Genomic DNA, 14,119 nt, shown 5'->3' on the forward strand with positions numbered 1-14,119 from the left:
TCAGAAACAACACAAACCTGTGAATAAATATAGTTCTGAAACTATATTTAAAACTTGAACCTGAACACATTACGGCATAGGGCGTAACTGCTAGCTAGCCCCCCGCAAAGATGACCATTTCCCCTTTTTAACACATGCTTCAGGTCACCTGTGCCCTCTGTAACATACATACTCTAATCACATCCCTGGTGTGGTATCCAATCAAGTTGGTTGCCAGGCTTTGTTTGATCTGGACTCTTCACTAAAGGTCCCAGTACATACAGTAACCTGATTGGTCGAATCCGCCATGATGATGATCTAGGATCAGTTTTTCCTTTTACATCATAATAAATACGATTATATTGACAGGGGAGACCTGATCCTAGATCATCAGTCCTACTCTGGGACACGTGAATACAGGCTCCATGTAGAAATGTTCATATCAGCATTGTTTAACTTTAACTGGGAGCCATTGGCAAAAGGGGGATGTTTTACAGAGTAGCCATACATATAATTATATATGACCTTTTGATGCAGTAACACAAGGACAAAGAGCAATTGCGGGCCAACCAACAGACGTGCTTTAACACTTGTATAGTATAGGGGAGAGTGGGGTAAGTTGAGCCAAAGGGTTTCTAGGAAACCATGCACAAAAATGTATCATTTTTAACAAATATTTAGGAAGAGGTAATAAGTCTGTGAAGGAAGAAATCACATGGGAAAATGGTAAGCAAGTTAGTTCCAAGAAACTGATTTTCACAAAAGTAAAATGCATTTCTCGTGTTTCTTGATGCTTGTATCTAAACCAAAGTAGACACTTTTAAGATTGTTTTGTACATCGGTTGGGGGGTCTCTATAAGCTTCAATATGGGGTTCTGAGGCCAATGGCAAGTTGAGCAATTTGAAGTGTTTTCTTCCCAGGTGTAATGCAAGACATTATCGCTGGGATATGAGGAAACATCAGGGCCTGGGCTATGCTAAAGTGTTTGTTAGGTGTTAAGCCTGTGTTAAAATATACTTTAAATGATTGAAAGACAAAAAAAAAAAGTGATTGTGATTGTGTTTAATTGTGTTTGGGAAATAAAGATAGACATGGTTTTAAAAAGGTAGAGGTAATATTTCACTCAGTACAGAAACTTGTGGACAGCTTAATTCACCCTGTCCTGCGGCTCAACTTAATTAATACCTGGGGTAAGTTGTGCCAAGAGACCACATTTCTTTGGACAAGCAATGTTTTCAAAACGGTAATGTTTACATTAATTCTGATTGTTTCCAGGGATACACAACATCCTGAAATATAACAAATATATTTCTTTGTTAAAAAATAATGCTTGACGGAGTGATGCTGTATGTAAAAAATGGCTAAAATTACACCACTCTCCCCTACTCCTTGTGTTTCGTGGTTGTTGTGTTTTGCATGATAAAACACACACACAAACACAAACACACACACACAGACACACACACACACACACACACACACACACACACAACACACACATACACACATACACACACACACACAAACACACACAAACACACACACAAACACACACACACACACACACACACACACACACACACACACACACACACAAACACACACATACACACACACACACACAAACACACACATACACACACACACACACAAACACACACACAAACACACACACACAAACACACACAAACACACACACACAAAAACAAACAACAAAATAGCGTTTGACTCTTCACACTCACTCCTCCACGAATTCCAGCTACTCCTCTCTGGCCGCAGGTACAGGTTACCTAAGGTTAAAAAAAAAAATAGGGCAAAGTATTATTTTATACTGATTGCAATTCTGCAATTTAACAAAGTGCTGGACTAATTGCACATTAACTCTTTACTTTAACATGTAGCCCTTTTTGACATTTTGATTATGAAATGTCACTTACCCAGCTTACTTGCTTGTAAATATCCTTTGCTATTTGCTGTTGTTTTTATGTTTATTTTTTATATGTGATTTCATTTGTATGTTTTATGACTGCTGCACAATGAATTGCCTCTCTGAGGACATACAAAAAATAAAACAAAAACTGAATCACAAACACACTCCTGCTTGACACCATAGTACAGTACAGACTAACTGATTCACTCCTGCTTGACACCATAGTACAGTACATACTAACTGATTCACTCCTGCTTGACACTATAGTACAGTACAGACTAACTGATTCACTCCTGCTTGACACCATAGTACAGTACAGACTAACTGATTCACTCCTGCTTGACACCATAGTACAGTACAGACTAACTGATTCACTCCTGCTTGACACCATAGTACAGTACAGACTAACTGATTCACTCCTGCTTGACACCATAGTACAGTACAGACTAACTGATTCACTCCTGCTTGACACCATAGTACAGAACAGACTAACTGATTCACTCCTGCTTGACACCATAGTACAGTACAGACTAACTGATTCACTCCTGCTTGACACTATAGTACAGTACAGACTAACTGATTCACTCCTGCTTGACACCATAGTACAGTACATACTAACTGATTCACTCCTGCTTGACACCATAGTACAGTACAGACTAACTGATTCACTCCTGCTTGACACCATAGTACAGTACAGACTAACTGATTCACTCCTGCTTGACACCATAGTACAGTACAGACTAACTGATTCACTCCTGGTTGACACCATAGTACAGTACAGACTAACTGATTCACTCCTGCTTGACACCATAGTACAGTACAGACTAACTCAGGTCTACATACAGTATGTAGAGAGGGGAAAGACTCCCAGTGAAAACTTACTAACCCTTAGAATTTATGATGCAATATATTTTACACTGGGCTAGGTTTGACAGCAAGTCTTATGACATGTCTTCATCCAGGATCTTATTTATAATTCCTGGACTTCTATTTTTTTAATTCCTCATTTCACTGGTAAAGGTCTTGGTCTTAATGGGTTCATTTATCATAGATGTGTGCCTGTGTGTGTGAGAGAGAGAGAGAGAGAGAGAGAGAGAGAGAGAGAGAGAGAGAGAGAGAGAGAGAGAGAGGAGTTGAGCATCTCTGAAATGTGTGTGTGTGAGAGAGAGAGACAGAGAGAGAGAGAGAGAAATAGAGAGAGTGTGAGAAAGATATAAATAGAGAGAGTGTGAGAGAGAGACAGAGAGAGACAGAGAGAGACAGAGAGAGACAGAGAGAGACAGAGAGAGACAGAGAGACAGAGAGATAACTATTTGGCCCTAAACAGAAAGTACACAGTGGCAGAACACCTGACCACTGTGACTGACCCAAACTTAAGGAAAGCTTTGACTATGTACAGACTCAGTGATCATAGCCTTGCTATTGAGAAAGGCCGCCGTAGGCAGACCTGGCTCTCAAGAGAAGACAGGCTATGGGCACACTGCCCACAAAATGAGGTGGAAACTGATCTGCACTTCCTAACCTCCTGCCAAATGTATGACCATATTAGAAACACATATTTCGCTCAGATTACAGCGATCCACAAAGAATTTGAAAACAAACACAATTTTGATAAACTCCCTTATCTACTGGGTGAAAAACCACAGTGTGCCATCACAGCTGCAAGATCTGTGACCTGTTGCCACAAGAAAAAGGGCAATCAGTGAAGAACAAACACCATTGTAAATACAACCCATATTTATGTTGATTTCTTTTCCGATTTGTACTTTAACAATTTGCACATTGTTACAACACTGTATATATACATAATATGACATTTGAAATGTCTTTATTATTTTGGAACTTCTGAGTGTAATGTTTACTGTTAATATTTATTGTTTATTTCACTTGCTTTGCCAAAAAAGCCCTTAAATTGAATTGAAATTGAGAGCGAGACTCCCAAACGCTGGAGCGTCGGCCTTCTGGTCCACCATGCTTCAGCGCCACTCACTTCACCAGCTCAGGGCGTGCACGGCCCAGCATGCACTTCTAGTCTACCTGTGTGCTGCTACAGCCCCTTTCTTTAGCTACTGTCATGGAGTTCACTAAATATATTCATGAAGAAACCGATAGAACACACAGGTGCTAAATCAAGATGACTTCTAAAGATGAGGACCAAGAGCAGGAGGGGGAGTGTGGTGATGTAGTGTCCACGACTAAATAATCCTGGTGGAATCTGAAAAGACACGTCTCCTGAAAGCATGATGGAGTCCTTACTAGGTGCACATGCTAAAAGAAAGGAACAAGGTGGGTAGATAACTAAGTGTGTCATTGTAGCAAAAACTAAAAATCTGATCTCAAACGTTTGGTTCAATTTTATAGACTATAATGATTTAATCCAACTAAATGTTGTTTAAATGCTGAGCGCTTTCTGTCCCTACCAGTCTAGTGTGTTGCACTCGCTAATGCTTCACAATGTATTTCTTTGTAGGTTATAGCCTTGAAATTATTTAAACAATATATCCTAAATAATTCATTTTTGTTCCTTCTTAGGCTCCCTGTCTGTCTCCTGACCTATTTAGAGTGTTTATATGTTGTTTAATATGACATGTAGACTATTTAGAGTGTTTATATCCTGTTTAATATGACATGTAGACTATTTAGAGTGTTTATATCCTGTTTAATATGACATGTAGACTATTTAGAGTGTTTATATCCTGTTTAATATGACATGTAGACTATTTAGTGTTTATATCCTGTTTAATATGACATGTAGACTATTTAGAGTGTTTATATCCTGTTTAATATGACATGTAGACTATTTAGAGTGTTTATATCCTGTTTAATAAGACATGTAGACTATTTAGAGTGTTTATATCCTGTTTAATATGACATGTAGACTATTTAGAGTGTTTATATCCTGTTTAATATGACATGTAGACTATTTAGAGTGTTTATATCCTGTTTAATAAGACATGTAGACTATTTAGAGTGTTTATATCCTGTTTAATAAGACATGTAGACTATTTAGAGTGTTTATATCCTGTTTAATATGACATGTAGACTATTTAGAGTGTTTATATCCTGTTTAATATGACATGTAGACTATTTAGAGTGTTTATATCCTGTTTAATATGACATGTAGACTATTTAGAGTGTTTATATCCTGTTTAATATGACATGTAGACTATTTAGAGTGTTTATATCCTGTTTAATATGACATGTAGACTATTTAGAGTGTTTATATCCTGTTTAATATGACATGTAGACTATTTAGTGTTTATATCCTGTTTAATATGACATGTAGACTATTTAGAGTGTTTATATCCTGTTTAATATGACATGTAGACTATTTAGAGTGTTTATATCCTGTTTAATATGACATGTAGACTATTTAGAGTGTTTATATCCTGTTTAATATGACATGTAGACTATTTAGAGTGTTTATATCCTGTTTAATATGACATGTAGACTATTTAGTGTTTATATCCTGTTTAATATGACATGTAGACTATTTAGAGTGTTTATATCCTGTTTAATATGACATGTAGACTATTTAGAGTGTTTATATCCTGTTTAATAAGACATGTAGACTATTTGAAATGATGAGCGCTTTTTTAAAATACTATTCATTCAAATCATATGGTTTGGTTTCAGTACTTCAAATCCAAGTGGTAGGTCGAGGTAGACACAAAAATAGATGGGTGTTGGTTAAACTGTGATTTTAATGAATGGAGCGTGTAGCGGTTGGAAAGGATGTGGAGCACCAGAGCTGTGCTCACACGCTCTGACCTGGTTGCGGGGGGGGGGGGGGGGGGGGGTCTGGTTGTGGGGGGGGGGGGGGTGTCCCTGGTTGTGGGGGGGATGTGTGTGTCCCTGGTTGTGGGGGGGATGTGTGTGTGTCCCTGGTTGTGGGGGGGGATGTATACCTGGTTGTGGTGGTCTGAAGACCTCCAGGTGTCTCTGCTGCATTTCCTCCATCCGAGCCCTGAAACACACACACACACACTTTAAAAACTTTATTTGAATCCACAAATCCCATTCCAGTGTGTGTGTGTGTGTGTGTGTGTGTGTGTGTGTGTGTTACCGTGAGGTCCCCTCCTGTTTCAGATGCTCCATCTCAGCCAGTGCTCTGTTCAGCTGGTCCTGAAGCTCCTCCTTCTTCTGGTTCAACTTCTCTCTGGCCTCCCGCTCCGCTAGGAAGTCTGCCTTGTAGATCTCAGCCTAACACACATCCCATTAGAATCAAAAGGGATTCAAATTTTAAAAGGTCACAGATACATGGACGCTCAGTTGGTAGAGAATGGTGGTTATAATGCCAGGGTAGTGGGTTGTATTCACGCATGACTCTGGATAAAAGCATCTGCTAAATGGCATATATTATTATTATTATTATTATTATAGAAAAAAAGCACCTTCTCCTCCATACAGCTAGACTGACCATAACAGCTGAAACAGAGCAGTACCTTCTCCATACAGCTAGACTGACCATAACAGCTGAAACAGAGCAGTACCTTCTTCTCCATACAGCTAGACTGACCATAACAGCTGAAACAGAGCAGTACCTTCTCCTCCATACAGCTAGACTGACCATAACAGCTGAAACAGAGCAGTACCTTCTCCTCCATACAGCTAGACTGACCATAACAGCTGAAACAGAGCAGTACCTTCTCCTCCATACAGCTAGACTGACCATAACAGCTGAAACAGAGCAGTACCTTGTTCTCCATACAGCTAGACTGACCATAACAGCTGAAACAGAGCAGTACCTTCTCCTCCATACAGCTAGACTGACCATAACAGCTGACACAGAGCAGTACCTTCTCCATACAGCTAGACTGACCATAACAGCTGAAACAGAGCAGTACCTTCTCCTCCATACAGCTAGACTGACCATAACAGCTGAAACAGAGCAGTACCTTCTTCTCCATACAGCTAGACTGACCATAACAGCTGAAACAGAGCAGTACCTTCTCCTCCATACAGCTAGACTGACCATAACAGCTGAAACAGAGCAGTACCTTCTCCTCCATACAGCTAGACTGACCATAACAGCTGAAACAGAGCAGTACCTTCTGCTCCATACAGCTAGACTGACCATAACAGCTGAAACAGAGCAGTACCTTGTTCTCCATACAGCTAGACTGACCATAACAGCTGAAACAGAGCAGCACCTTCTCCATACAGCTAGACTGACCATAACAGCTGAAACAGAGCAGTACCTTCTCCTCCATACAGCTAGACTGACCATAACAGCTGAAACAGAGCAGTACCTTCTCCTCCATACAGCTAGACTGACCATAACAGCTGAAACAGAGCAGTACCTTGTTCTCCATACAGCTAGACTGACCATAACAGCTGAAACAGAGCAGCACCTTCTCCATACAGCTAGACTGACCATAACAGCTGAAACAGAGCAGTACCTTCTCCTCCATACAGCTAGACTGACCATAACAGCTGAAACAGAGCAGTACCTTCTCCTCCATACAGCTAGACTGACCATAACAGCTGAAACAGAGCAGCACCTTCTCCATACAGCTAGACTGACCATAACAGCTGAAACAGAGCAGTACCTTCTCCTCCATACAGCTAGACTGACCATAACAGCTGAAACAGAGCAGTACCTTCTCCTCCATACAGCTAGACTGACCATAACAGCTGAAACAGAGCAGTACCTTCTGCTCCATACAGCTAGACTGACCATAACAGCTGAAACAGAGCAGTACCTTCTCCTCCATACAGCTAGACTGACCATAACAGCTGAAACAGAGCAGTACCTTCTCCTCCATACAGCTAGACTGACCATAACAGCTGAAACAGAGCAGTACCTTCTCCTCCATACAGCTAGACTGACCATAACAGCTGAAACAGAGCAGTACCTTCTGCTCCATACAGCTAGACTGACCATAACAGCTGAAACAGAGCAGTACCTTCTCCATACAGCTAGACTGACCATAACAGCTGAAACAGAGCAGCACCTTCTCCATACAGCTAGACTGACCATAACAGCTGAAACAGAGCAGTACCTTCTCCTCCATACAGCTAGACTGACCATAACAGCTGAAACAGAGCAGTACCTTCTCCTCCATACAGCTAGACTGACCATAACAGCTGAAACAGAGCAGTACCTTCTCCTCCTCCTTACAGCTAGACTGACCATAACAGCTGAAACAGAGCAGTACCTTCTCCTCCATACAGCTAGACTGACCATAACAGCTGACACAGAGCAGCACCTTTTCCTCCATACAGCTAGACTGACCATAACAGCTGAAACAGAGCAGTACCTTCTCCATACAGCTAGACTGACCATAACAGCTGAAACAGAGCAGTACCTTCTCCTCCATACAGCTAGACTGACCATAACAGCTGACACAGAGCAGTACCTTCTCCTCCATACAGCTAGACTGACCATAACAGCTGAAACAGAGCAGTACCTTGTTCTCCATACAGCTAGACTGACCATAACAGCTGAAACAGAGCAGTACCTTCTCCATACAGCTAGACTGACCATAACAGCTGAAACAGAGCAGTACCTTCTCCATACAGCTAGACTGACCATAACAGCTGAAACATAGCAGTACCTTCTCCTCCATACAGCTAGACTGACCATAACAGCTGAAACAGAGCAGTACCTTCTCCATACAGCTAGACTGACCATAACAGCTGAAACAGAGCAGTACCTTCTCCTCCATAGAGCTAGACTGACCATAACAGCTGAAACAGAGCAGTACCTTCTTCTCCATACAGCTAGACTGACCATAACAGCTGAAACAGAGCAGTACCTTCTTCTCCATACAGCTAGACTGACCATAACAGCTGAAACAGAGCAGTACCTTCTCCTCCATACAGCTAGACTGACCATAACAGCTGAAATAGAGCAGTACCTTCTCCTCCATACAGCTAGACTGACCATAACAGCTGAAACAGAGCAGTACCTTCTCCTCCATACAGCTAGACTGACCATAACAGCTGAAACAGAGCAGTACCTTCTTCTCCATACAGCTAGACTGACCATAACAGCTGAAACAGAGCAGTACCTTCTTCTCCATACAGCTAGACTGACCATAACAGCTGAAACAGAGCAGTACCTTCTCCTCCATACAGCTAGACTGACCATAACAGCTGAAACAGAGCAGTACCTTCTCCATACAGCTAGACTGACCATAACAGCTGAAACATAGCAGTACCTTCTCCTCCATACAGCTAGACTGACCATAACAGCTGACACAGAGCAGTACCTTCTCCTCCATACAGCTAGACTGACCATAACAGCTGAAACAGAGCAGTACCTTGTTCTCCATACAGCTAGACTGACCATAACAGCTGAAACAGAGCAGCACCTTCTCCATACAGCTAGACTGACCATAACAGCTGAAACAGAGCAGTACCTTCTCCTCCATACAGCTAGACTGACCATAACAGCTGAAACAGAGCAGTACCTTCTCCTCCATACAGCTAGACTGACCATAACAGCTGAAACAGAGCAGTACCTTCTGCTCCATACAGCTAGACTGACCATAACAGCTGAAACAGAGCAGTACCTTCTCCATACAGCTAGACTGACCATAACAGCTGAAACAGAGCAGCACCTTCTCCATACAGCTAGACTGACCATAACAGCTGAAACAGAGCAGTACCTTCTCCTCCATACAGCTAGACTGACCATAACAGCTGAAACAGAGCAGTACCTTCTCCTCCATACAGCTAGACTGACCATAACAGCTGAAACAGAGCAGTACCTTGTTCTCCATACAGCTAGACTGACCATAACAGCTGAAACAGAGCAGTACCTTCTCCTCCATACAGCTAGACTGACCATAACAGCTGAAACAGAGCAGTACCTTCTCCATACAGCTAGACTGACCATAACAGCTGAAACAGAGCAGTACCTTCTCCTCCATACAGCTAGACTGACCATAACAGCTGAAACAGAGCAGTACCTTCTCCATACAGCTAGACTGACCATAACAGCTGAAACAGAGCAGTACCTTCTCCTCCATACAGCTAGACTGACCATAACAGCTGACACAGAGCAGTACCTTCTCCATACAGCTAGACTGACCATAACAGCTGAAACAGAGCAGTACCTTCTCCTCCATACAGCTAGACTGACCATAACAGCTGAAACAGAGCAGTACCTTCTCCATACAGCTAGACTGACCATAACAGCTGAAACAGAGCAGTACCTTCTCCTCCATACAGCTAGACTGACCATAACAGCTGACACAGAGCAGTACCTTCTCCATACAGCTAGACTGACCATAACAGCTGAAACATAGCAGTACCTTCTCCTCCATACAGCTAGACTGACCATAACAGCTGAAACAGAGCAGTACCTTCTGCTCCATACAGCTAGACTGACCATAACAGCTGAAACATAGCAGTACCTTCTCCTCCATACAGCTAGACTGACCATAACAGCTGAAACAGAGCAGTACCTTCTCCATACAGCTAGACTGACCATACCAGCTGAAACAGAGCAGTACCTTCTCCTCCTCCTTACAGCTAGACTGACCATAACAGCTGAAACAGAGCAGTACCTTCTCCTCCATACAGCTAGACTGACCATAACAGCTGAAACAGAGCAGTACCTTCTCCTCCATACAGCTAGACTGACCATAACAGCTGACACAGAGCAGTACCTTCTCCATACAGCTAGACTGACCATAACAGCTGAAACAGAGCAGTACCTTCTCCTCCATACAGCTAGACTGACCATAACAGCTGAAACAGAGCAGTACCTTCTCCTCCATACAGCTAGACTGACCATAACAGCTGAAACAGAGCAGTACCTTCTCCTCCATACAGCTAGACTGACCATAACAGCTGAAACAGAGCAGTACCTTCTCCTCCATACAGCTAGACTGACCATAACAGCTGAAACAGAGCAGTACCTTGTTCTCCATACAGCTAGACTGACCATAACAGCTGAAACAGAGCAGTACCTTCTCCTCCTCCTTACAGCTAGACTGACCATAACAGCTGAAACAGAGCAGTACCTTCTCCATACAGCTAGACTGACCATAACAGCTGAAACAGAGCAGTACCTTCTCCTCCATACAGCTAGACTGACCATAACAGCTGAAACAGAGCAGTACCTTCTCCTCCATACAGCTAGACTGACCATAACAGCTGACACAGAGCAGTACCTTCTCCATACAGCTAGACTGACCATAACAGCTGAAACAGAGCAGTACCTTCTCCTCCATACAGCTAGACTGACCATAACAGCTGAAACAGAGCAGTACCTTCTCCTCCATACAGCTAGACTGACCATAACAGCTGAAACAGAGCAGTACCTTGTTCTCCATACAGCTAGACTGACCATAACAGCTGAAACAGAGCAGTACCTTCTCCTCCTCCTTACAGCTAGACTGACCATAACAGCTGAAACAGAGCAGTACCTTCTCCATACAGCTAGACTGACCATAACAGCTGAAACAGAGCAGTACCTTCTCCTCCATACAGCTAGACTGACCATAACAGCTGAAACAGAGCAGCACCTTCTCCATACAGCTAGACTGACCATAACAGCTGAAACAGAGCAGTACCTTCTCCTCCATACAGCTAGACTGACCATAACAGCTGAAACAGAGCAGTACCTTCTCCTCCATACAGCTAGACTGACCATAACAGCTGAAACAGAGCAGTACCTTGTTCTCCATACAGCTAGACTGACCATAACAGCTGAAACAGAGCAGTACCTTCTCCTCCATACAGCTAGACTGACCATAACAGCTGAAACAGAGCAGTACCTTCTCCTCCATACAGCTAGACTGACCATAACAGCTGAAACAGAGCAGCACCTTCTCCATACAGCTAGACTGACCATACCAGCTGAAACAGAGCAGTACCTTCTCCTCCATACAGCTAGACTGACCATAACAGCTGAAACAGAGCAGTACCTTCTCCTCCATACAGCTAGACTGACCATAACAGCTGAAACAGAGCAGTACCTTCTCCTCCATACAGCTAGACTGACCATAACAGCTGAAACAGAGCAGTACCTTCTCCTCCATACAGCTAGACTGACCATAACAGCTGAAACAGAGCAGTACCTTGTTCTCCAAACATTATCTAGCTGCTTTGCTTTAGTCTTAGGCAGGCCTAAGATATATCCTGTCAGCCTGTGTACATGGCTGACAATGACCAATGTTACAACCATTAGTTTACACTCATTGTGTGTATCTGGAGAGGGATAAAATGTGTGTGTGTGTGTGTGTACCTGGGCCGTGAGAACAGGAACGGTCTCTAGAGATCCTCTGTGTTTTTCCACTTCTTCCTTCAGCTTGTCAATCAAGTCCTGCTTCAGAGCCAACGCTCTCTCTGCCTCCTCCAGACGACTACACATGTCTCCCCCCTACAGACACACATTACATATGGTGTTATTAGTTACTGTTGTCTCTTCCTGTCATACAGACACACATTACATATGGTGTTATTAGTTACTGTTGTCTCTTCCTGTCATACAGACACACATTACAGCAGTTACATCATGTCTTGTATTGGTGTTTAGCTCAAAGGTATGAAGCATAGCTAGCCACACACCCCCCCTCTGCCCCCCCCCCCCCCCTCTGCCACACACACCTCAGTCTTGAGTTTGGAGTCGTAGTCCTTAAACAGACAGGTGTAGGCATGCTGCAGCTGAGCTAGTTTCCTCCTGGAAGACAGAGAGGTAAGAAGGACAAGTGTTATTATAAGAACAATACATGTGGATTATTGGTCAGTCTTCAGGGCGGTCTCTAGGTTCTGTGTGTGTGTACCTCTCTTCAGTAATAACCAGTCGGTCAGTCTTCAGGGCGGTCTCTAGGTTCTGTGTCTGCAGCAGTAGTTTGTCTACCGTCACAGAGTGCTGCTTCCTCTGTTGTTCCATCTCTCTCTCTGATGCTGCCAACGCCTCCAGAGCACTGCTCAGCCTGCGCGCACACACGCACACGCACACGCACACACACACACACACACACACACACACACACACACACTAGGGGTGTGAACGTTTAAACAAAGTTGAGGAAATCCCTGACTGACCGAAAAGCCTGTGTGTTTTGCCTTGACAAAATCAAAATCCCAGTTATGACAACAAGAAGAGTCTCCACCACTACTAAGTTGTGGTTAAGTTCGGAGAAATGGCAGACAAAGGCCAGTGACAGCAGCAAAGTCCTGTAAAGTGAGAAGGACATGCAAACTTTGGGAGGTGGAATTGGTAATACAGGTGCAATGCTGAACCACCTGAAAGGGGACGCACATTGACCACCTGAAAGGGGACGCACATTGACCACCTGAAAGGGGACGCACATTGACCACCTGAAAGGGGACGCACATTGACCACCTGAAAGGGGACGCACATTGACCACCTGAAAGGGGACGCACATTGACCACCTGAAAGGGGACGCACATTGACCCCCTGAAAGGGGACGCACATTGACCCCCTGAAAGGGGACGCACATTGACCACCTGAAAGGGGACGCACATTGACCCCCTGAAAGGGGACGCACATTGACCACCTGAAAGGGGACGCACATTGACCACCTGAAAGGGGACGCATATTGACCACCTGAAAGGGGACGCACATTGACCACCTGAAAGGGGACGCACATTGACCACCTGAAAGGGGACGCACATTGACCACCTGAAAGGGGACCGCACATTGACCACCTGAAAGGGGACGCACATTGACCACCTGAAAGGGGACGCACATTGACCACCTGAAAGGGGACGCACATTGACCACCTGAAAAGGGACGCACATTGACCACCTGAAAAGGGGACGCACATTGACCACCTGAAAGGGGACGCACATTGACCACCTGAAAGGGGACGCACATTGACCACCTGAAAGGGGACGCACATTGACCACCTGAAAGGGGACGCACATTGACCACCTGAAAGGGGACGCACACTGACCACCTGAAAGGGGACGCACATTGACCACCTGAAAGGGGACGCACATTGAGTCCCAAACTGTTGCTAGCAGCTGCACTGTGAATTCACGTGGAATTTTATGAATTTTCTTATTGGTTTTAAAAATGGACAAAATGGCAGTTTAAACGTTAAGAAAGTCTTTCCCTTCGTCACATCACTACCACATGTACACATTCTAAACAAACATAACATGGGTTTGGGACCCGGGTTGTCTGCATGCCCGTGCTGTATGAGCTCACTGAGATAGCTAAGGCTATTTGTTAACACATACTAGGGCTGGGTGATATGGCCAACATATCATAGCACAGT

The 14,119-nt window shown here is 43.6% G+C and overlaps 1 protein-coding gene across 1 annotated transcript in view; it reads right to left on the minus strand.

Annotated features, from left to right (window-relative positions):
* Positions 1-1,781: 1,781 nt before the first annotated feature.
* LOC311126886 (NF-kappa-B essential modulator-like) overlaps positions 1,782-14,119 on the minus strand; it is a gene marked incomplete at its 5' end in the record, with an annotated part of 16,441 nt that continues 4,103 nt past the window's right edge. Inside the window, 6 exons of the mRNA XM_084200860.1 lie at positions 1,782-2,029; positions 5,819-5,877; positions 5,977-6,113; positions 12,115-12,249; positions 12,477-12,549; positions 12,653-12,805. Of these exons, the coding sequence (XP_084056986.1) occupies positions 2,001-2,029; positions 5,819-5,877; positions 5,977-6,113; positions 12,115-12,249; positions 12,477-12,549; positions 12,653-12,805 (586 nt within the window). The remainder of the gene's footprint in view (positions 2,030-5,818; positions 5,878-5,976; positions 6,114-12,114; positions 12,250-12,476; positions 12,550-12,652; positions 12,806-14,119) is intronic.

Source organism: Coregonus lavaretus, assembly GCF_964263955.1.
Source record: "Coregonus lavaretus genome assembly, contig: HAP1_SCAFFOLD_4290, whole genome shotgun sequence".
NCBI classification, from domain to species: Eukaryota; Metazoa; Chordata; class Actinopteri; order Salmoniformes; family Salmonidae; genus Coregonus; species Coregonus lavaretus.